This window comes from Podarcis raffonei, chromosome 6 (assembly GCF_027172205.1).
Source record: "Podarcis raffonei isolate rPodRaf1 chromosome 6, rPodRaf1.pri, whole genome shotgun sequence".
Classification (NCBI taxonomy): domain Eukaryota; kingdom Metazoa; phylum Chordata; class Lepidosauria; order Squamata; family Lacertidae; genus Podarcis; species Podarcis raffonei.
The window spans coordinates 7,359,388-7,383,476 of record NC_070607.1 but is presented as its reverse complement, the minus strand read 5'-3'; the positions used below and the strand labels follow the sequence as shown (position 1 = coordinate 7,383,476).

The following is a 24,089-nucleotide window of genomic DNA, read 5'->3' as shown; positions in this document are numbered from 1 at the left end:
GTCTGCAAGCAACCAAAGTCCACTGAGTGCATTTCATCATTGCTCACTCATTCGTTTCTTTCATATTCCATTAATGCAAACAATACGCACAAACAGAAAAGCAATATTGACAGACCCTCCAAGTGTCCCTATTTTCCAGAGACAGTCCTAGATTTACAGCAGCCATCCTGGTTTCTGATTTGATCCCAGAATGTCCCTATTTTCATTGGAGAAATGTTGGGTGGTATGTATTAAGCATCAGTTGCTATCATTTTCTTATTAGTTAACAATAATAAGAATTTCTCAGATTTGATCAAGTTCTTGCTCGTCAAGATATTGACCAAATAGGTGCTCCTGGGGAGTTGACAAGCAGGCTGGAAATGGAGGAGGTCTTGCAATCCTTCCAAACCAGCCCCTGATTGAGGACCTCCAACAAGAGAGAACCTTCTCCTGCTTCTTGTTGGTCCCCAGTATCCGGTATTATTCAGAGCCAGTTTGCAACAGTGGGGAGAGTATGACCCCTATGGCAGAGCTTGCAGCATGTTATAGAAGATGCTACTTACTAGAACCCAAGGAAGTCAATCAGGAGCACCCTTTTTGTAGAAGAACAGGGGTGCTTCCATTGGTTTCAACTGATGACTTCTGCTTTGATGGCAGAAGTTACCTAAAACAGTAAGTCACCGTAAGTAAGTAAGTAGTAAGTAACAGTAAGTAGCAACTTAGGAGCATTTTTAATCATCCAAAGGGAGGGGACAGATGAAAGTGTGGAGACACATCAGGAGTTAAGCTGATCTGGCTTGTTCTTACTAGACCAGAGTGCACAGAACAAAGCTGATGTCATCTGTAAGATCTGATATCATAATCAGAGAAGTAAAAAGCTCTTCTGAGAGATTTGGTACCTTTCCCCATGAATTTTCCAGCTCTGGGGGATTGCAGCTAAATGTTACTTTAACACAGTATTTTGCTGATTAAATTCTGTCTTTGGAAACCACGAGCAGAGCATTAGTGACATGAATACCAAAATAGGGAGGATATAACGGCCATAACTCTTGGTAGCTGAGACCAAAAGGCGCCTACTGTCTAAATAATGAAAGTGTGGTCTGCTCTATTAATTAGATCATTTATAATAGCCATGACCATTAAGAGTAGAGTACAAGCACATGACCTTTGCATTGAAAAGGTTATTTTCCATCTAGCTGATATACAGTCATACCTTGGTTTTCGAACAGCTTAGTTCTCTGAACGTTTTGGCTCCCGAACGCCACAAACCTGGAAGTGACTGTTCCTGTTTGTGAACTATTTTTGGAAGCCGAACGTCCAACAGGGCTTTGGCAGCTTCCTGCAGCTAATCAGAAGCTGCGCTTTGGTTTCCAGACGTTTTGGAAGTCAAACGGACTTCCAGAATGAATTCCATTCAACTTCCAAGGTATGACTGTACTCTGAAGGCCTCTTTATATATCTCTTTGGATATAGCAAAAGCAATTTAAATGCCGAACACCTAAAAAGATAAAGTGTGGATACAGGATCTATTGGAAAATAAAACCCCAAGGTGGCTGTCACCGATGGAAGCGAAAGCCCAGAAAAAGCTCAATATGGAGGCTAAATGGCCAAAATATTGGGAAATTTTGGAACAAGATGGAGATAGACTAAAACTGCAGAGTTTTGAGAAACTAAAGAACAAAGTGTGAGACTGGCTTCATTATTATCAGATAATGGAGGCATATAATTTGGACAAGAAAATTGGCTTCCAGGTGGAAAAATCAAAATTAGAAACAGAACTGTTAGAACCCAAAACTAAGAATTTGTCAAGGATGTATAACTTGCTGTTGCAATGGAATACTCAGGATGAAACGGTGAAATCTGTTATGATTAAATGGGCACAAGATGTTGGACACAATATTATGTTTGCTGACTGGGAACAGTTATGGACCACAGGTATGAAGTTTACGGCATGTAATGCCTTAAGAGAGAATATTATGAAAATGATATACAGGTGGTACATGACCCCAGTCAAGCTAGCAAAAATCTACCATTTGCCCGATAATAAATGTTGGAAATGTAAAGAAACTGAAGGTACATTCTTTCACCTTTGGTGGACGTGCCCAAGGATTAAGGCTTTCTGGGAGACGATATATAATGAATTGAAAAAGGTATTTAAATATACCTTCTTGAAGAAACCAGAGGCCTTTCTCCTGGGCATAGTTGACCAATTGGTGTTAAAGAAGGATAGAACTTTATTTATGTATGCTACAACAGCAGCAAGAATACTTATTGCAAAATATTGGAAGACACAAGATTTACCCACTCTGGAAGAATGGCAGATGAAGGTGATGGATTACATGGAGTTGGCAGAAATGACTGGTAGGATCCGAGATCAGGGAGAAGAATCAATGGAAGAAGACTGGAAGAAATTTAAAGACTACCTACAGAGACATTGTAAAATTAATGAATCTTAGAATGATGTTGGATTGAAATTAAGTGGTTTCTAGCTGTAATGGTATAAAAGAATATGAAAATGTGGTTTTTTATAAGTAAAAATTCAAGGTTATAATAATTTAAGATTAAAGATTTGGGTAGAATATAGAGGGAAAGAAACTGCTGAGCTAATAAATTGAATTGGAATACAAAAAAGGGAGGTCCGAGGAGGTCCGAGAAACAAGTAAATGAAAAATAATGTGATGAAAAGATTGATTGTTTTTAACAACTTTTATTTTGCATTTTTTCTTTTTTCTTTTTCTATTTTGTAATGTAAAAATCTTAATAAAAATTTTATATATATATAAAAAAGATAAAGTGTGACTGTATTGAAAAACATACTGGCTGTGAACTCCATTAGCAAAACTATGACGATATTTTCAGAAGGATTGGCTGTGCTTTGTCTTTTGTAGCAAAGGCAACAAAAAGTGTTTTTACAGTCTCACCCCTATAAACTAAGGATGACACGTCATACATCTGGTGAAATGGACTGCAGTCCATGAATGCTTTTGCCATAACAGAGTTATTAGCCTTTAAAGGTGTCACAAGACTCTTTGCTGTTTATGATGAAGATTTATGCATATTCACCCCCCAGTGTCTTATCCCTCAAGGAATGATAGCAGAACATGTAAACTGTCCCCAAGAAAAGTATTTTATTTCACACATTATGGCATATGAGACTATCCTTGGTGGTGCTTGATCTACAGTGGCTGTTTCATGTGAAGAAACTGTCAGTCAACAGTGCTGCAACCAACAAGTGATGAATTGTGTGGGTGCACTTTCAGAGGTGTGCGTTCTCATTGTTCCGGGGAAGAGGGCGAGTCTATAGTTCAGTAGCAGAATCCAGGTGGAAAAATCAAAATTGGAAACAGAACTGTTAGAGCCCAAAACTAAGATTTTGTCAAGGATGTATAACTTGCTGTTGAAATGGAATACACAGGATGAAACGGTGAAATCTGCTATGATTAAGTGGGCACAAGATGTTGGACATAATATTATGTTTGCTGACTGGGAACAGTTATGGACCACAGGTATGAAGTTTACGGCATGCAATGCCTTAAGAGAGAATATCATGAAAATGATATACAGGTGGTACATGACCCCAGTCAAGCTGGCAAAAATTTATCATTTGCCCGATAACAAATGTTGGAAATGTAAAGAAACAGAAGGTACATTCTTTCACCTTTGGTGGACGTGCCCAAGGATTAAGGTTTTCTGGGAGATGATATATAATGAAATGAAAAAGGTATTTAAATATACCTTCCTGAAGAAACCAGAGGCCTTTCTCCTGGGCATTGTCGGCCAATTGGTGCCAAAGAAGGATAGAACTTTCTTTATGTATGCTACAACAGCAGCAAGAATACTTATCGCAAAGTATTGGAAGACCCAAGATTTACCCACCTTGGAAGAATGGCAGATGAAGGTGATGGACTATATGGAATTGGCAGAAACGACTGGCAGAATCTGAGACCAGGGAGAAGAGTCGGTGGAAGAAGATTGGAAGAAATTTAAAGACTACTTACAGAAATATTGTAAAATTAATGAATGTTAGAATGGTGTTGGATGAAAAGTTATGTGGTTTTTAGCTATAATGCTATAAGGAGTATGAAAAAATTGGACTATTAATAGATAAAAATCTAATGTTACATTATTTTAAGATTAAAGATTAGGATAAGTAAAGAGGGGAAGGATTTGCTGAACTAACAAATTAAATTGGAATACAAAAAGGGAGGTTTGAGGAGGTCCGGGAATTAGGCAAATGAAAGAATGTGATGGAAGGATGGAATTATTTTTTACTTGTATTCTTTCTTTTTTCTTTTTTCATTTTGTAAAACTCTAATAAATATCTATCTATCTATCTATCTATCTATCTATATATATATAGTTCAGAAGCAGAAGACATAATTCTGAATGTGGAAGATCCCATGTTCAATTCCTGGCAGCTCCACTCACTGGAGGAGGAAGGGGGGTGCAGTGGGGGCAGCTCTCCCTGGGTGTCATCCCTGAGGGGGGTGACATCACCGCGTTGCCCCTCTGGGACGCTTGCCACAGGCGGCACTCCCCTGGGATGCTTGCCCCGCCCCCATGGGCAGCTAGCTCCACCCCCACGGGTGGATAGCCCCTGTCAGGAGCTCGTCCTACACTCGAGTAGGACCCTGGCAGAGACACATGCCCGACTGGCATGTTCCCTCCCTCCTGGTCGATCGTTCGGGAGCTTCAAAAGCTTTCTTCAGCCCAAACATCACAGCGACCAATGCCAACAGACACTGGCACACTTAGGGATCCACAGAGTTTGCACAGCTTGCGTAACAGACCTCAACAACTCAGCATTTTGGCTAATCTACTTTATTTACTTATACAGTGGTACGTCGGGTTAAGTACTTAATTCATTCTGGATGTCCGTTCTTAACCTGAAACTGTTCTTAGCCTGAAGCACCACTTTAGCTAATGGGGCCTCCTGCTGTCACCACGCACCCCAGGTGCACAGCATGTGTGCTGCTCCGGATGCCGGAGCAGCTAGCTCCACCTCTGGCTCCACTTAAAAGGATCAGATAGCAGGTGATGTGAAAGACAGCTGTGCTTGAGACATAGGAGTAGCTGCTGTAGGTAGAAGTGGAAAACTCAGGACTAGATGGGCAAATAGTTGATCTGTTAATAGGCAGCTTCCTGAGTTTCTAAGGGGATACATACTTAAGAGTAAAATGGCAAAATAAAGGTGGGAGCAGGCATCAAGGTGCTCCGAGCCACTGAGCTCATTTGGGCTTGGAGTAACACATTACGGATACAGGAGAACAGTGGGAGGAACCAGCTGGGGAAACCCCAAGGGAAGAAGGCCCAGAGACCAGGGATAAGTGGTCAGAGGGAGAAGAGGGAGAAGACTGGGAGGCGGAGGTGTTGGAATCTGAAGAGGTAATAGGGCTTAGTGAGCTGGGAGAGAGAAGTCCAAAATCAGAGGCAGAAGTTGAAGCAGGAGAGGAGGGAGGCCAAGATGAGAAATGACTCCAGCTGGCGAAGAGACATGGGTTTCTCCCCTTCCTGCTGCAACAAGCTCCCCTTCTCCTGGCCTCCCAGAACTAGGAGAGTCATGAAAAAGGCAGAGGAGAAGTTAGCTGCATGCAGATGCTGTGGGGAAACGCTGGAGAGGAAGGGACTTAGGCAGCTGTGGATAGGCAGTATCAGATGCTGTTGGTGGTTGCTTGTGAGTAAACAGGCAGGACTCCAACCTGTCTTTTACAGGTTTTATTGTGCAAACTATTTACAGTGCAGATCAACAAAGTTCATGTCCATCTTAGTCACTTGCAGAATCTGGGAGTGGCCCCTTCCGGCTTCTCCCCCAGCATAAGAACTTCGGTACCCCAAGCCTCCACCTCCCCTCTTTGTGTTTTCCCCTCTGTGCAAGCTGGGCGACGGAAGGGGCATGTGTCCCTCCTGCCCAGCCCAGCGAGGTAAGGCGCTGGGGCTCTCAGCAGCCTCCTCAAGCCCTTTCCTGACTAGGCTGGCCCCTTCCCTCTCTTCTCCGCTGGAGGTGTAGCTTTTCCCACCACTGGAAGAGAAACTTCTCAGGAGCTTCGGAGGCTCTCTGTATTCCAACAGCCCCCCTGCCTCCCTCCCCTGTTCCAATGGCAGTCCCCTGACAGGTGGGTACCTTCAGTCTCAGCAACTACGGTATTGTTCCGTGTATAAGACAATGTTTTTTTATTGTTAAAAAATGTTACAAATTGGGGGTCGTCTTCTACACGGATAGTGCAGAGGGGGGACGGGTGATTGGTGGCAGCCGCAAGCAGGAGATTTTCAGCGGGTGGTTGTGGCAAGGCCTGCCGGTGATTGCCTGCTGCGGCAGGAATTGGGCAGGGGTTTGGCGGTGGCTGGCAGACGATTTGCGGTTTTGTCGAGGCATGTGATTGACAGAGGTGGTCAGGCGGGTGAGTGATTGTCGGCAATCCCCCCCCCAAAAAAAACCTCAACAACTACAGGAAATCTCCCCCCCATTTCCTTAATTTGGAGTCTCAAAAAATAGGTCAAGTTACAGAAAGCTCATACCAAGAACTAACGAAAAGCTTATACCAAGAACTAACTTAGTTGGTCTTAAACTTAGTTGGTCAAAAAATAGGGGTTGTCTTATACACGGGGGAGTGTTATACACGAAAATATCCGGCACTTCATGGGTGTAAGACTTACTGGAGATGAGCTGCTGTGCTCATTAGACCTGACACTCCTGTGCAGACCCTGGTTTAGCTAATAAAGAGTTAACTCCACTTTCTTGGTGTGATTTACTGCTGGCTCACTCCTGTCATGACAGTGATAGATCTATGAACACCCCCAAATTATGCAACTATTCCTTCCAAGGGAGTACAGCCCAATTTTATCTTGCAAATAATGCAATTCCTGGACCTGGGAACTGCCCTTCCCAAGGGTCTCAATCTGGTCACAATTCTGCTGAAGTTTATTAGCCCTTATCCAGAACATGACTGCATCCAAAGTACCAGTTTAGGAAACGCACAGCTTCTCCTCTTTCAGGTGTTAAAGAGAAATAGAGCTGGGTGTCTGCAGCATACAGGCAACCGATTGCCCCAGATCTCCTAATGACTGCCCACAGGGGCTTTATATAGATATTACATAGCACTGGGGACAAAATTGTACTCTGTGGCACCCTGTAAATCAACTGTCAATACTACAGCCTGGAACCTGTAGATAGGAGTGAACCTGCCATAAATTGATGGCCCCAACTCCATTAGGATTCTTTGGGGTCAATGGTCTCTAAAGCCACTGAGAGATTCAGGAGAATTGACAGGATTGAACACGATAATCCAATGCTGCAAGAACACAACATTGTGTGGGCTTACACTGATGTAGAGAGTGTGATGTGTGTAAGCAAGCTGAATGTGTGTACACATGTGAATCTATTTTTAAATATTATTCCTTTTAAGCCAATCGCTTGCTTTTTGGAACAGATGGAGCTACTTGAAGTTGAGAGGTATCTAGGCTAATACTTCAGAAAAGCTAATTGCTCACGATTAATGTATTTTTTTTAAAAAAAAACATGTTTATACATGCCGTGGGAAGCATCTTCAGCCTCAAAGGCCAGACAAATAAACTTATCACCAATGGAAGAGCCATAGCTAGCCTTTACATTCTTTCTGCATGCAGTTAGTATAAACGGGCATGTTGCTGTCATGAGCAGGTAACATCCTTGTCACAAATGGTACAGCTTTTCGCAGAACTGATCCTGAAAGTTACAAAATGGCCGTCCTTACGGCAGATGAAGCACAGATTCTGTAGGGATGCAGAGAAAGACCTGACCCATGCTATGCAGGCTACAGCCCGTCCAGAGCCCTGTAAGCCCTGACAACAGATCTATATGACTCTGGGAAGGCCTAGTGAGACCTCTAGGCCTTTTTGAACTTCCATTCCCACCTGCAAGCAACTTCCATGGCGTGTCTGGAGAGCTAGAAATTCTAGGCAACCCTGGCTCAGGCTGGCCGTTTTCTTTGTGGAATTTATCTTCTAAGTTTCACATAGGTAAAGGTAAAGGGACCCCTGACCATTAGGTCCAGTCATGACTGACTCTGGGGTTGTGGTGCTCGTCTCGCTTTATTGGCCGAGGGAGCCGGCATACAGCTTCCGGGTCATGTGGCCAGCGTGACTAAGCCGCTTCTGGCGATCCGGAGCAGCACACGGAAACAACGTTTACCTTCCCCCCGGAGCGGTACCTATTTATCGCACTTTGACGTGCTTTCGAACTGCTAGGTTGGCAGGAGCAGGGACCGAGCAATGGGAGCTCACCCCGTCCCGGGGATTCAAACCACCGACCTTTTGATCGGCAAGTCCTAGGCTCTGTGGTTTAGACCACAGCGCCACCCGTGTCCCTAAGTTTCACATACGTCTAGAAAAAAGATCCATTTTAACTCAGGCAGAAATGGTCTTTCAAGCAGAGTGTTCCATTATCAGGTATCTATTCCTTCATCATGCACTGCTGCCAACCGCTTAACCCCCAGCCCCTCAAAATCAAGTCTTATTTCCTCCACAGTGCATTGGTTCTATTTAATTCCCTTTGCTCCTCCTCCATCCCCTACAAAACCTGGAAGGGCCTTTGCTCAGTGGTAGGGACTGAAATTCCTGCTTTGCATACAAATGGTCCCCAGTTCATTCTTGGCACTTCCATGTTGGATTGGGAGAGACCCATGTCTGAAATCAGCTCTCCAGGGTTTCCCAAACTTGGGTCTCCAGCTGTTTTTGGACAATTCCCATCATCTCTGGCCACTGGTCCTGCTAGCTAGGGGTGATGGGAGTTGTACTCCAAAATAAGCTGGAGACCCAAGTTTGCAAAATCCTGGTGTAGGGCTTTGATGGCCTGACAAGACAGCTTCCTATGCAACAATCCCCAAACTTCACTCAGGAACAAATCAAGCCATTCCAGTGCATTGGAGACAGCGGGTGGCCTGTGAAGCACCACAGTGATTAAGCTTCTCCTTTGCCCTTTCTGCACACAAGATGAAGGAGCTCTTCTCAAAGGCACATCTTTGAGTTGGCCTGCAAAGTCGGTGAGCCCCCAAGCCAAGTGCCGCTCATCAGCCACGTATTGTGTTTGTCACTCACATACCACAATATCCCTCCCCACACACATGTACCAAATATGGCAACAAAAGCTGACTTTCTGAATATTTGGTGGGCCTGCTATGTCTGCCTGGTGAGTCACGATCATGTCAGTGGATCACAAGTTCTTCAGTTCTGCATTTTCCATGCCGTAGAGATGCACAGATGGATCTCACATCCAACCAAAACCGATGCCCCGATCAGGCAGCAAAGACAGTTGATAGATCTCATTAGTATCAAACAGGACGACAGGGTGTTAATTAGAGAAACAGCCGCTGTAGGTATTAAGCTGCATATTAATGAGTGACCCCCTTTCCTCTGTCTTCTGCCTGCCAATTATTTATTAATTTGAGACGCGGACACACACACACACACACACGCACCTGGCTCACTGCCAGTAATAAGGCACTGATCTTGCTCCTGAAGCTTGCTCAATCCCATTTCATATCTATCTTGTGCCCAAAGTCACATTGCACTTTTTCTAGTGCCAAAGGGTAAGGAGAGGCTTAAACTTGGGAAGTAAAACCATACCAATTACGTATATAAATATAATGAGCTTGAAAGAGGAAGACGAGCAACTCAGTTTGCTTTTCACTGAGGTCCACTTGCGTGGCAAGTCCCCTCCCCCATGTGAAATAAAGACACGGGACACATTATTTAAGGTTAATGGGCATAAAAAGGCCACAACTTTATTGATTACAGAATTGAAAGGTATTGGCCTTAGGCATTGGCTCCTATCGACTACCCGGCATGGAGACCGGGAAGGGTTATCCACAAGCCGTGGGGGTCCTGTTGAAGTACGCCAACTAGGATCCCACGGGTGTCACTGCTCGGGGGCGTGCCGGAGGCCCTTACCTCCCTAGGTTTCGCACAAGCCAACGCCCCCCGGAGTCCTCTACCGGACTACCCCTTTTCATTGGGGGAAGGTGATGGCGCTTCCTCCCCCCTCATTTGCATAACAATTACCCCTGCCAATGCCTAACCGCCAATACCGAGGAAGTTGTGACGTTTGCTACGAGGTAGGCGAAAAAACCAAAAGGCTGGAAGTGCGCCAAGTTGGAAAAATTCCTACCAGGCCCCTTGCGGCAACCAACCGGAGTCCATAGCAAGGTCATACCTAGCTAAGCCTAAAGGGTGGGTGGGATGTGAAAACCGGTCAGCTGGAACGGGGCAAAGAGGGCGGTCCCCAGGCGTGCCTGGCCTTAAATGGGCTAGGCCACGCCTCCCCGGCCCGCCGATTGGCGGGCAGGGTTGCAGGCACGCCCGGGGATTCCTCTGTTCTCGCGGGGCAAAAGGCCAGCCCCCGCGAGTGGAGTGTGGGAGGGGTTAGCCCGCAACCCCCTCTCCTCTCTAGTTCGGAAATGGCTTTCACATATTAAAGGTAAAGTTAAAGGTAGCCCTGACTGTTAAGTCCAGTCACGGACGACTCTGGGGTTGCGCGCTCATCTCGCTCTATAGGCCAAGGGAGCCGGCCTTTGGCTGCAGACAGCTTCCAGGTCATGTGGCCAACATGACTAATGGCGAACTAGAGCGGGGAACGGAAACACAGTTTACCTTCCCACGGGAGCGCTACCTATTTATCTACTTGCACTTTGACGTGCTTTTGAACTGCTAGGTGGTCAGGAGCAGGGACCAAGCAATGGGAGCTCACCCCGTCGCAGGGATTCGAACCGCCGACCTTCTGATCGGCAAGCCCTAGGCTCTGCAGTTTAGACCAAAGCACCATCCACATCCCAGAGGCAAACCTGAATTTGCCTCAAGTACTGTATATGGTATTTATGTTACAGATAGTGTGGAGCTACAGCCAGTTCTTGCCTATGTCTGCAAACCTGTATCTGGTTAACTTTTTCTATTTAGCTATACACCTAAAACCTATAATGTTTTAAGAGGCCCTCAAGGCTTTATGAAGAAAGAGACCCCAAAAAAACAATGCGTTACAGAAGCACCACCACGGCTATGGGATCAGTCTTGATTTGTGAGCAGCCCCACAACCAGACGCCAAACCAGGTGGAAGGAAGAAGTGAGATTTCGACTATAGCCAGAGTGGGGTAAACTGCTGCTCCCCAACCCCCAGCTCCTTGATGACTTTTTGCCATTGAATCTTGATTAAAAGCAAGATCTCCAGGATTTGATATGGAGCAAGTGGGACCCTCTGTATGCAGATCTATCACAGAGCAGTAGCCCTTTCCCACTGGCCAAGAGCAGTTATCAGCATGTGAATTGCAGGTCTCCAACACAAAGCTAAAGCCAGTATGGCAGGAGCTTCTCCCAGCTCTTCCTGCAGCCCAATTCTGGCTGGGCTAAGAGGCACAGGGCCAATCCACCTCCTAGTACAATAATTACAATATAAGGAGCTGCTACTATCGCATAGTAACATCCACATATTATGGTATTCAGAAACTGAATGATTCAACCCACACTCAAAAAGTACTGGTTTAAACATTTTTGGTACAATAACTAGAATTATGGAGATTTTTGTACTTTGATCCTCCCAAAGTCTTCATGGAGGCTCTGTACATGACTTAACAGCCCTCAAGTAACGGATGACACCAGGACAAGGAGGGATATTAAAAACATTTAGCCCTTCTATCACTGCAGATGGTGATAGCAGTCCCAAAATCAAAAGACGCTTGCTTCTTGGGAGAAAAGCAATGACAAACCTAGACAGCATCTTAAAAAGCAGAGACATCACCTTGCCGACAAAGGTCTGTATAGTTAAAGCTATGGTTTTCCCAGTAGTGAAGTATGGAAGTGAGAGCTGGACCATAAAGAAAGCTGATCACCGAAGACTTGAAGCTTTTGAATTATGGTGCTGGAGGGGATTCTTGAGAATCCCATGGACTGCAAGAAGATCAAATCTATCCATTCTGAAGGAAATCAGCCCTGAGTGCTCACTGGAAGCACAGATCCTGAAGCTGAGGCTCCAAGACTTTGGCCACCTCATGAGAAGAGAAGACTCCCTGGCAAAGACCCTGATGTTGGGAAAGATGGAGGGCGCAAGGAGTGTTCTCGAAGTTACCAATATGAGTCTGACCAAACTGCGGGAGGCAGTGGAAGACAGGAGTGCCTGGCGTGCTCTGGTCCAGGGGGTCACAAAGAGTCGGACACGACTAAACGACTAAACATTGTATGCAACTCTTAGAAAACAGGACTTTACTAACCTGGTCAGGAAGGCCCGGATTAAACAATTTTTGGTGGGGAAGGGATAAAACAACCTGCAGCAATTAAGTAAAAGTGAATTCCAAAAAATCTAGAGATGGGAATTTGGTGATGAGAATTACATGCCCTCCAGCCATGTCCTTTGCAAGGTGCAGCCACAGGAGAATTTGAGGGGAGGAGTGTTCTAGGTTACCTTCTCGGCAAAGCCCAACCCTGCACCCTGTGTGAACGGACTGCGCACTCCATCATGCCACTAGATTTGTTTGCAATCTGCAAGGATTTCAAGGCAGGTGCAGGGAGGCCTTGGCAGGCACAGATATGTGAAAAGTGTTCCTCCCCAACCTCTGCCTTACACCCTCAGTTGCTAGTTCTGTAAAACGCTAATCAACATTGCAGGCCAACCAGCCAATCCCGACAAGTAGCAGCAGTCAAAATATTGCCATAGTGATATCAAACATTGGTGGGCATTTTAAAAAAACAGAGATCCGGTGTTTGGATAATATTTGAGCCTCCAGAAAATGGCTGGAGAACACTCGACTTCAAAACGTGCAGTGAAAAATTTTCAGACCTTTCGTTTTGCAGGGAGGAATTAAGTCAGCTCTACAATTGATACTTTGGCCAAGCCCTTTCCCTGACAGCTGATCTCTACCATTTGATGGTGTCTTGAATCCGGCACAAGACCAAGCAGCTGAGGTGGCAAAGGAGCAGAACTGTTATACTGCCACTTGAAAAGGAAGCCTTGGGAGCTGGTCCCATTTACTCCAAAATGAGGCAAGGCCCTGACAACTTCATCCTGCCCTTACCTGCCTGCCTGCCTTGTCATATCCAGTTGGGGCAGCTCCGCCTGGCATGAAGGACCACGGAGTCATTTTGGACTCACAGCTGTCCATGAAAGCGCAGGTCAATTCTGTGTCCAGGGCAGTTGTACCAGCTGCACCTGGTGTGCAGGCTGAGACCCTACCTGCCCGCAGACTGTATTGCCAGAGTGGTGCATGCTCTAGTTATCTCCTGCTTGGACTACTGAAACATGCTCTACGTGGGGCTACCTTTGAAGGTGACCCGGAAACTGCAACTAATCCAGAATGCGGCAGCTAGACTGGGGACTGGGAGTGGCCACTGAGATCATATAACACCAGCCCTGAAAGACCTACATTGGCTCCCAGTACGTTTCCGAGCACAATTCAAAGTGTTGGTGCTGACCTTTAAATTCCTAAACAGCCTTAGCCCAGTACACCTGAAGGAGCATCTCCACCCCCCATGTTCAGCACTGAGGTCCAACGCCGAGGGCCTTCTGGTGGTTCCCTCACTGAAAGAAGCAAAGTTACAGGGAACCAGACAGAGGGCCCTCTCGGCAGTGGTGCCCGCCCTGTGGAACGCCCTCCCATCAGATGTCAAGGAAACAAACAACTATCTGACTTTTAGAAGACTTCTGAAGGCAACCCTATATCAGGAAATTTTTAATGCCTAATGTTTTACCATTCTGTGTGTGTTGTAAACTGTCCAGAGTGGCTAGGGGAACCCAGCCAGCTGGGTGGAGTATAAATAATAAGGTGTTGTTGATGCTGCTGCTGCTGTTGTTGTTGTTATGTCACTGGCTCTAGCTTCACTGAGTGCCTTGTTAGAATTCCTGCTCCATGACTGCAGTCATGGGATTGTTGTCTTTCACATGACGGTATATGTTTTGTCTCCACAGAGTGGGAAGTGACGGAGACAGGATGTTTGTGTTACTGTGTTCCGCGAAGTGGGACTATTGGCCTTTGTTCTTTCTCTCTTTGCTGTCTGACGCTAGAGAGAGAGGGAGCCATGTTGCAGTGCTCCGTGTGTGTTTATATGTAAATAAAGTAGTTTAGCCAAAATGCTGAGTTGCTGAGTTTCTGTCACGCATGATGCGGAAACTCTGCGGATCCCTAAGTGTGCTGGCGTTGGCTGGCGTCGCTGTGATGTTTGGGCTGAAGATAGCTTTTGAAGCTCCTGAACGAAAGACCAGGAGGGAGAGAACATGCCAGTCGGGCATGTGTCTCTACCAGGGTCCTACTCAAGTGTAGGCTGAGCTCCCGGCATTCTGTCCTACCATTCCCCAGCTGCCGGTGGGAGGAAATGCCCAAAGAGAATTTTTGCCTGTGTCTAGCTCGGGAGAAGCAGCTAAGCTGCCCCAGGAAAGGGGAGACCTTTAGGGTTGAGGTCTGTGCTGAGGTCAACTGCAAAGCCCTGGAGGCCACGCGAAGCCACAAGGCTTCTGTCTAATATTAATGTGTGTGTATATGTATATATTCACAACCCCTGTTTAAAAGAGTCGCCACGGTCTCCAGGGGTTGAGGAATGCAAGTTCCCAGTTGCCTAGCAATGCTTGGCGACGGGTGGGGGGTGGAGGGGTGTTCAGGAGCAACTCTCTCTATTTGTTCTCCAGTGCAATTAGGGAGAGGGGGCTCTTTCCCCCCTTCTGCTCAAGCCTTGACTTATTCAAGGCAAAGCTGCCATGGAGACTGTCTCTTGCTTGGCAGCTAACGTCAACGCAAGCAGACAGATTCCATGGCATCCTCGGAAAGGTTTCTCGAAGGGGGGAATCAATCCCACCAGAGTGTTTAGACCACACCAATCCCACCTTCCAGAAAGCTGCCAAGTTGAGAATGGCACCCAACCCAACCCCGCCACCCACTTCGGGTTACGGGAGGTCTGTGACCAGGATCCCTTGCGTGCCTTTTTGCAATCAAAGAAGATGCCAGGAAGGCAGTTATGAATCAAGATTGTGGGGCTGAGAGAGAAGGGCACTTACCCCTTTTCTACACACACCATTTCCCCAACTGAACTCCCTTCTACTAAAGCTGCCATTTGCCCTGCAGGGGAAAACGAAACAGGGTTCATGGGTACTTGTATGTTTCCCCCTGCAGATTAAACACAACTTTATTGAAGCGTAAACTTTCAGAAATCATTCTATAGGGTGGAATTCAATGCCATGCTATTAGGAACATTTCAGCCCACCAGACAGTATGACACCCACCCCTGCCCACCTGTATGCTGTTCTGGGGTTCCTCTTGACCCCCTCCTTGAGCCAATTTGGAGGGGGGGAGATGGATTGAAGTCCTTGCACAGGCTTCTGCTGACAGAGCTTCGTAGGTGAATCCCAACTACAGCATATTAATTATCAATTTATTAGCATGTAATATATCCTATGTATATTATAGAACTATAGCAAACATCCTATATACAAATGGCAAACTCTATTCTCTCAATATGGATCCTTATAGAAGCAAAATGGAATGCCATCCCCCCATAGACAGGCTATATTAATAGGCTTGGGCATGCCAAAAGGCTTGAGGTGCAACAATATTTAGGAAAGCAAGTCCTAAGTTTGTGTAAACACTAAAGCAGCTCAATAAGGACTGTCCATGCTGGCTGACCATTGGAGGACAGGCAAAGGAGAAATGAGGGGACTGAAGAGCTGTGGCTGACTGGACCCCTGATCAGGAACATTTGGGGGGGGGCGGTGTTTGTATGTGTGTGTAAAATACTCTTTCCATCCCTTATGAAGCTGGCTGTGCTGTCTCCAAAGCCTTCCAAGAGTTGAGTGCATTAGATTAAGGTTACCAGATTTTTTTCAATGAATCCAGGGAAACTTTTCAACTTCCTACTAAATAGATGGATTTTGTCAGGGAACTGATTTGTAAATCCGGGGACTGTCCCCAGGAAACGGGGACATCTGGTAACCTTGTATTAGATCAGATCAGAACTCAAATCCATCCAGCCTGGGAAATGTTTTGCATTTTTTTGTTCGCTTGTTTGTTTCAAAATGGGAACATAGGGCACCAGAACATTCTGCGCCCTGCCCTCGCAATGCAAAAAGTGGCAGATTCAACCCTTGGCATCTCCAGGTAGGGCTAAGAAATCCCTGGAGAGCCCCTGCCAGTCTGTGCAGACAACATATACCAAGCTAGCTGGCCCAATGGTCGGATTCAGTAGAAGGCAGCTTCTGGTGCTCTTAGAAAGCTGTGGATGGAGCTTCAACTTCACCCTGAAGATGTTGTCCAGCTGCCATATTTTTGGCACAGCTTTCTTCGAGATCATTGACCCCAGATTGAGTGCAGACAGAGAAGACTGGGTGGGGAGATGCGAACAAGAGTTGCATTTTGTTTTTTGTTTTTTTTTAATAAATATTTATTGAAATTTTCAAAAGATAAAGAAAAAACATAAAAGAAACATAAAAGAAAAACAACAATTAAAAACACTTAAAGTTCACATCTTACTGTCAATGACCAATTTCCTTGACTTCCCCACACCTCCCCTTCTTGTATTCCAGTTCCAATTTTAGCTCAGCAAGTTCTTGTCCCCAAACTTTACCATATTTTCTCTAATTCATTTTAGTTATCCAATTTTAACTTATAAACCTCAGTCTTTGTACATCAATACTTATTCTTAAAAATCTTTTTCTAAGTTCACCCCATCAATTTAATTAACCAACTTTAACTTAAGAACCTCAATCTTTATACGTCAATACTTATTCTTAAAAGTCTTTTTCTAAGGTCGGCCCCAATTCCCTTCCCTAAAATCCCCATTTTTATGTTAATGGCAAAACCAAATTAATTAAAACAATATATAGTTATACACCCTTTGGATTCCCAGGACCCCAGAGTTGCATTTTGATGTGATGTCCACATTGGTCAAGAAGTTCATAGAACTGTAGAGTTGGGAAGACTCCAAACGGTCAAACCTCCTGCGATGCTGCAGGTTATCATCTGAAAACAAGGAGTTGTCCTCCAGTGACTTCTTGCTCCCTCCAGCCTTGCTATCACCATTATTAAAAATTTTTGCATGCTTTTCTACTCGAAATGCAAGGCATCACACAATAAAATCAGGTAAGTACGCAGGAAGCTGCCTTAAACCAAGTCAGACCATTGGCTCATCCAACTCACTATTATCAACACTGACTGCCACAGCCACTCCAGGTTTTGGGGCAGCCCTGCCTGAATTTGACCAGGAATGAACAGGGGATAATTTGCATGTAAGGCATGTGCTGTACAAAAAGTAGAACTTAACAATCCAAATACTAAATAAACATATTGTGACTCCGTAGCAACAGTGATATCAAGCAAAGCCAGATGGCCCACGCTGGTGAAAGAACTCTCTCCCATACAAACAGTCAAGTTGGAATTACTGTATTTTTCGCTCCATAAGACGCACTGTATTTTTCTCTCCATAAGACACACTTTTTTCTTCCTAAAAAGTAAGGGGAAATGTCTGTGCATCTTATGGAGTGAATGTGTGGTCCCTGGAGCTGAATTGCCCAGGGGCAAAAAGCAGATCATGCTTTTTTTTTAAGAGGGAAGTGGGTGTTGGAACAAAGCCGCTGATCGTTTGCTGATCAGGGAGAGAGATAAGGGACGCTAGAGATAAAGGAAGCTGCCTGGGAGGTGGGAGGTAAAGACAGCAAACTTGCAAAGGGGGGAAACAGGAAGACTGTTTCTGTATCATGATATCAGTTTCATAGTTTTTAACCTGGCAATATATTGCGAATCATGAGGTGTGTATGTACGTGCTATGCAAAAATCACAATGTGGGGGAAACCATGAAACCAGCCAACGTTTCTACATAGCTCCATTCTCAGTTCAGACACTGTGATATACAGTACTTTTTTCTAGAAAAAGAGGTGCCAGAACTCAACATGAACACCTCCCTTGTTCTCTTATAATGGCAATGGTGCCCACTTGAGAGGTGCCAGAACTGAGTTCCAGCGAGTTCCAGCTGGGGAAAAAAAGCCCTGGTGATATATCAATATATCACAATGTTTAGCTGGTGATATATCGCGATGTTGAAAACCAGGTATCACCCAGCTCTAGTGCAGTTGTACCTTGGAAGCCAAACGCCTTGGCACTTGTAAGTTTTGGCTCCCAAACGCCACAAACCTGGAAGTGAGTGTTCCGGTTTGCAAACCTTCTTTGGAACCCAAATGTCCGGTGTGGTTTCCATGCTTCCGATTGGCTGCAGGAGCTTCCTGCAGCCAATCGGAAGCCACACCTTAGTTTCCAGACATTTTGGAAGTCGAACGAACTTCCGGAACGGATTCCATTTGACTTCCGAGGTATGACTGTACTGAGAAGGCCCTGCTCCAAGCCGCCACCAAATCTCACTCCAGAAAGGAGGGGACTAAGAGCCCATTTCCCTGCCAATCTCAGAGGATGGAGAGGAACAGCCTGTGACCTCGGCCATGTACTTACTCCCACTCCTTCCGCCTCGCCTGCGGTGTGCTCTGCATCTTGTGGGCTTCGTGCGCCTTGATGATATCCCGCTGTTCAATCAGGCCCCCTCGCCGGCGCTTGATGACTTCTGGGCTCACGGGGATGAGTTGGCTCTGCCCCACATCCAACGTGCTGCCGCCCTCCAACCCCAAGCTGGATTCCCTCTCCTGGGAGCGCAGTTCGTAGAGGCCGTCGAAGCTGGTGGTGCGCGAGACGAGCGTGTCCGTCAAGGTCTCCGGCTCCAGCAGGCTGCAGGACTGAGCGGGCTGCATCAAACCCAGCCGGTGCTTCCGCCATGCCTCCTCCTCCGGCAGGGCCAGCATGCACCTCTGCGAGTCGCTGTCCAGTTCAGGGCTGCCGCCGGGAGGGTAAGAGCCTGATTCAGGGAGCATGTGAGCACTGAGAGAGCACGTGCCAAGGCTGAACATCATGGACACCACTGCAGAACATCACTCTAGGAACAAGGAACAGAAGGGCAAGAAAAGTTACCAGCAGGATTCTTTTTGGGACCTGTTTTGAGCGGGGGTGATTCAGGTTGCAGAACTGGAAGTGGACGCTGCCCTCTTTATAAATTGTGTCCCTCAAAAAATATCAACACAAAGCAGAAAAATAACCATGGATCAAGGCCCTGTTGGGTTGAAATGCCACAGTCATTACCCAGCAGCTCCAGTAGGGTCATATGAAATGTTCTCTAGCCTGCAAGGGTTAGGAGAGGACATACATAGGTTAAGGCACACACACACTACAAATGTAGTTGGGCACAGAATTTGTATCCCACGCACCATGTTTTGCATGCAAAAGAGCTCAAGTTCAACCCCCTGGCATCTCGCCAGAGTAGTGCATGCTCTAGTTATCTCCCGCTTGGACTACTGCAATGCGCTCTACGTGGGACTACCTTTGAAGATGACCAGGAAACTACAATTAATCCAGAAGGCGGCAGCTAGAGTGATGACTGGAAGTGGCTGCCGAGACCATATAACACCGTTCCTGAAAGACCTACATTGGCTCCCAGTACATTTCTGCAAGTTTCAACTCAGAAAGCAGTATTCAGTCATCAGTACCACGCGTACCAAAAGGAATGATTGTGAAAATAAGAAATAGGGGCACAGGGCAGATTTTGCCCTCACTCAGCGCACCACATCACCAAAATCTGCCCCTGTCCCATTTGGGCAAGCAAGAAGCATTATCAATGGAAATGTCGTATATTATCATTTATAGAGCAAGTTGCTTCCTCGTGGGACTATGTATGGCTCCTTCAAGTCAACAGCACCTGCAGCTTTTACTCCTCCAATTAAGTTATCTGGAGGAACACTGTCTACCAAGAGGGAGGAAGAAACAGATTATGACACACCAACCTTTTATCAGGGTTCAGTGAATTTGTGAAGGGACTATGTGGCCTGGATCACACCTTCTCCCCACCAGAACCACAAAAAACACCTTTGTACATCCCACTGTATGTTTTCTGTGCCTGATGAACGGCAGGATTTTCCAACTCTCGGAGAGAGGTGACCCAGGGAGTTCAATAGCCTTTTCTAACATGGATTTGGGGTGTGAGGGGGGAGAAAATGGATCTGTGGGAGCCGAACTGAATCTTATCAGATGTGTTTTTGTGCTTAAGTGAGTTTCAATTCAGCGGGTGAGATAGGAGTTTCGCAAGGCACAGCCACAGAACAACACTAGGCAAGGAAATTAATGTGTACACAATCCAATCCAAATATGGGTCAAGCAAAAGTGTGGATAAGCCCTAGTCTGGGTCCATTAAACATAGCTGGATACAGCATATCATCATCATCACCGCCATTAATAAGTCATAAGGTGATTAGCATGTCACCTTTCGATTATCAGAAATGATAAAAATTTAGTTGGGGGAGGCAAAGGATGGGCCACACACCCCCGGGTGTGTTCCACAGACCCCTAATTGTCAACCAATGATCTAGTCCAACCCCTTACAGTGCAGGAATATGCAGCTGCCCCATATGGGTATCGAACCTGCAACCAACAATCTAAGCAGTTGAGCTACCATTTCCCCCATGCTTCCATAGACAGCCCCAACACTGGTGGGGTCCTCTGTTGATGCAAAACCTTTATATATATAAAAAAATAGCACCCTACAATAAAGAGTTCCAGCAGTGAACATATAAATTCAAGTTTGATGAAGTGGTCAGTTAAATCAGGCGACCTGGAACAAAACTTTCCTAACATTTCCCAGCGATAGTTGCTTACTCCCTTACTGGTGCCTCTCTGCTCACTGACACAAACGTTGAAAGGTGCAAGATGGTATCTCAAGCAGTAGGTGGTGCTGTACCTCAAGATACAAAACTCTCCCCTGTTACCTGCAGCGTTTGTTTTGGTTCGTGTGTACTGTGGGATCTCATTCCCCCACCTGAGCACATTTGCAAGGACAACACTGTTAATGAGTCAGCAGGTTTTGGAATGAAGTGGGACAGAATGACTCTTTGTGGCATTTGAGCAGATTTTTAATGCAATGGAGTAAGGAGCAATGAGCATGAATCTAGCAGGACTCCTCTGAGCAGTAAGGCAGCTTTCCACCAAAGGAAGCCATGGAACTAAACCAGATCAGCCATATGGTCCAACTAGCTCCTCTGCATGAAGACCAGAAGGCTCCTGGTTCAAGTCCCAGGTTGTGTCTGCAGGTGGGTGGAATGCAGTCCAGGAATTCCTTGGCAGACAACACAATACAGGAAAGGTTACTTAGAAGTTTGAGGGTGGTGGGTGCTGCCATAGTCTGTTTCCCGAAGTGCAGAGATGGGCAATACAGCCCCAAAGGCCTCACAACCTTTTTGGTAGAATGAAATGTCACCGCTCTCCGGAGCCTCATCAGCTAACTTGACATCCCTCCCCGTTCATCTTTCAGACATCCAGTCTGCACATTTTAGCATGTGGAATCAGGAGTCATAGTAAACAAGAGTGGCTCCTAACTTAACTCAAAAGCACAAGTGGAACAAGACCCAAAGGATAACGCTGATATGCCAGTCTCACTGTCACCACTTTTACTGTCTATTAGGTAATGTCTAGGGATGCTCCACTGGTGAGGAAGGAAGCTTATCGTACTGATGTCCCTTTGCTGCATCTTCATCATGAAAAAGCTCATTCAGAGGCCTCGCCCTCCCTTCTTCCCCAAAGCAACCATTGGGAGGACAGGGAGGAATGAGGGAGGTGGTCAACCCACAATTTGAGCAGTGCCGTTTTTAACTCCCCCTTAATCCTGCTGTTGGGACGTGGGTGGCGCTGTGGTCTAAACCACAGAGCCTAGGACTTGCCGATCAGAAGGTCAGCGGTTCGAATCCCCGCAACGGGGTGAGCTCCTGTTGCTCAGTCCCTGCTCCTGCCAACCTAGCAGTTCGAAAACACGTCAAAGTGCAAGTAGATAAATAGGTACCACTCTGGTGGGAAAGTAAACGGCGTTTCTGTGTGCTGGTCTGGTTTGCCAGAAGCGGCTTAATCATGCTGGCCACATGACCCAGAAGCTGTACGCCGGCTCCCTCGGCCAATAAAGCGAGATGAGCGCCGCAACCCCAGAGTCAGTCACGACTGGACCTAATGGTCAGGGGTCGGGTCCCTTTACCCTTTACCTAATCCTGCTGCATTATCAGCCACAAAGCAGTACACTTTAGCAGTATGGTGGTGGGGTGTCGTGGTTTCAAGCATGGTTCCACAGGGCTAGCCAGGTCCCTCGTTTCATCTCTACAGAAAAGAATCAACAGACACAAAGATGACACCATGAATTGCAGTATTCAAAAAAACTGCAGGGAGGTGGGTGGCACAACACTTTGACTGCCCAGGACACTCCAAAAAATGACCACCTTCAGGTCAGTTGCAAAGAAACTGCCAAAGGGAAGTGCTGAATTTCAACAGATCAAGAAGTTTGGCGCTATCAACTGTCGATTGAATCAGTACAACTGTTTGTGTCAATTGCCTTGCCTATGCTAGGATGTCTGCGTTATCAACAAGTGTTTTGCAAATTGCCCTTGTTAGCTCCATAATTCCTACTCCCTCTTTATTTTCTGCAATTCATTTCTCTTTGACCTCACCATTTACAATTCCCATGCCCAAAAATAGCCACCATGCATACCTATACAGTGGTACCTCGGGTTAAGAACTTAATTCATTCTGGAGGTCCGTTCTTAACCTGAAAATGTTCTTAACCTGAGGTACCACTTTAGCTAATGGGGCCTCCCACTGCCACCACGTGATTTCTGTTCTCATCCTGAAGCAAAGTTCTTAACCCGAGGTAATATTTCTGGGTTAGCGGAGTCTGTAACCCGAAGCGTCTGTAACCTGAGGTACCACTGTACTTGTAACTCATGCATTTAAAGAAGTGGACCATGCTCCATAGAAGCTTATGCTATAATAGGTTTGTTAGACTTTAAGGAGACACAAGTCTACTTTGTCATATTTGTTGTGGTGGTTGTTGGTTGGGGGCAGGTGGGCCATCATGTTCACCACGATCAGAACTTTATATTACTTCTTGTGTTGATATGGGTTTGTTATTTTTGTAGTAGTCTGCTAGGCCTTTGTATAAGCCTTTGGCTTGCCATGTTTTTATCTGGAGGTTTTGTGCTGCATGGTGGAATAGTGGCTGGTGTGCCGGGGGGGGGTTAGTGGGGCTGGTGTTGGGGACAGTCTACCTTCCATGCTTTAAGCAGGGTCTGTGTGAACCTGTTTAGTGTTGTGGGGATTTTCCTTAGCTTGTTTGGGAGGAATGGGCATGCTATGGTGGAGGTATTTTCGATTATGTCTCTCTCCAGGTGTACCCATCATTTTGTCTCGCCTTCTAGAATGTATGGGATTATGTGGCACACTTGGTTGGCGATGTAGTATAGTTCTATGTTGGGGATTCCCCACCCTCTTATTGAGGAGGGAAGGTGTAGGTATTTGGGGTTTATTCTTGGGGGGTTTGTGAGGGAAGATAAACGAGTGTAGTTTCCCCCCCCCGTCATTTTCGGAGTTGGGCTGGGGGGATCCAGATTGGGAGGGTTTGGAACGTTTGGGAGGGTTTGAAAGTATGTTTCCAAGCACAGTTCAAAGTGTTCATGCTGACCTTTAAAGCCCTAAACGGCCTCGGTCCAGTATACCTGAAGGAGCATCTCCATCCCCATCATTCAGCCCGGACACTGAGATCCAGCACCGAGGGCCTTCTGGCGGTTCCCTCAACGCGAGGTTACAGGGAACCAGGCAGAGGGCCTTCTCAGCAGTGGCACCCGCCCTGTGGAATGCCCTCCCCTCAGATGTCAAAGAAATAAATAACTATCTGACATTTAGAAGAAGACATCTGAAGGCAGCCCTGTTTAGGGAAGTTTTTGATGTTTGATCTTTTGTTGTATTTTTAATCTTTTGCTGGAAGCCACCCAGAGTGGCTGGGGAAACCCAGATAGATGGGCGGGGTATAAATAATACATTACAGTGGTACTTCGGGTTACATACGCTTCAGGTTACAGACTCCACTAACCCAGAAACAGTGCTTCAGGTTAAGAACTTTGCTTCAGGATGAGAACAGAAATCGTGCTCCGGCGGCACGGCAGCAGCAGGAGGCCCCATTAGCTAAAGTGGTGCTTCAGGTTAAGAACAGTTTCAGGTTAAGAACGGACCTCTGGAATGAATTAAGTTGTTGTTGTTGTTGTTGTTGTTGTT

General features: G+C 46.1%; 1 protein-coding gene and 1 long non-coding RNA gene across 6 annotated transcripts in view; both read right to left on the bottom strand.

The window, feature by feature from the left end:
- Positions 1–24,089, bottom strand: part of CACNA1E (calcium voltage-gated channel subunit alpha1 E) — a 484,689-nt gene that overhangs the window by 360,083 nt on the left and 100,517 nt on the right. For all 5 annotated transcript variants that reach the window (XM_053391318.1, XM_053391316.1, XM_053391315.1 and 2 more), the window contains exon 2: positions 18,417–18,891. In XM_053391318.1, the coding sequence (XP_053247293.1) occupies positions 18,417–18,868 (452 nt within the window). In that variant the 5' untranslated portion in view covers positions 18,869–18,891. The remainder of the gene's footprint in view (positions 1–18,416; positions 18,892–24,089) is intronic.
- LOC128415292 (uncharacterized) lies at positions 1,651–3,966 on the bottom strand. Its single transcript, XR_008330907.1, has 2 exons — positions 3,346–3,966; positions 1,651–1,773 (listed from the first exon to the last, which is right to left on the bottom strand). It is a non-coding gene; the product is annotated as an uncharacterized LOC128415292 (long non-coding RNA).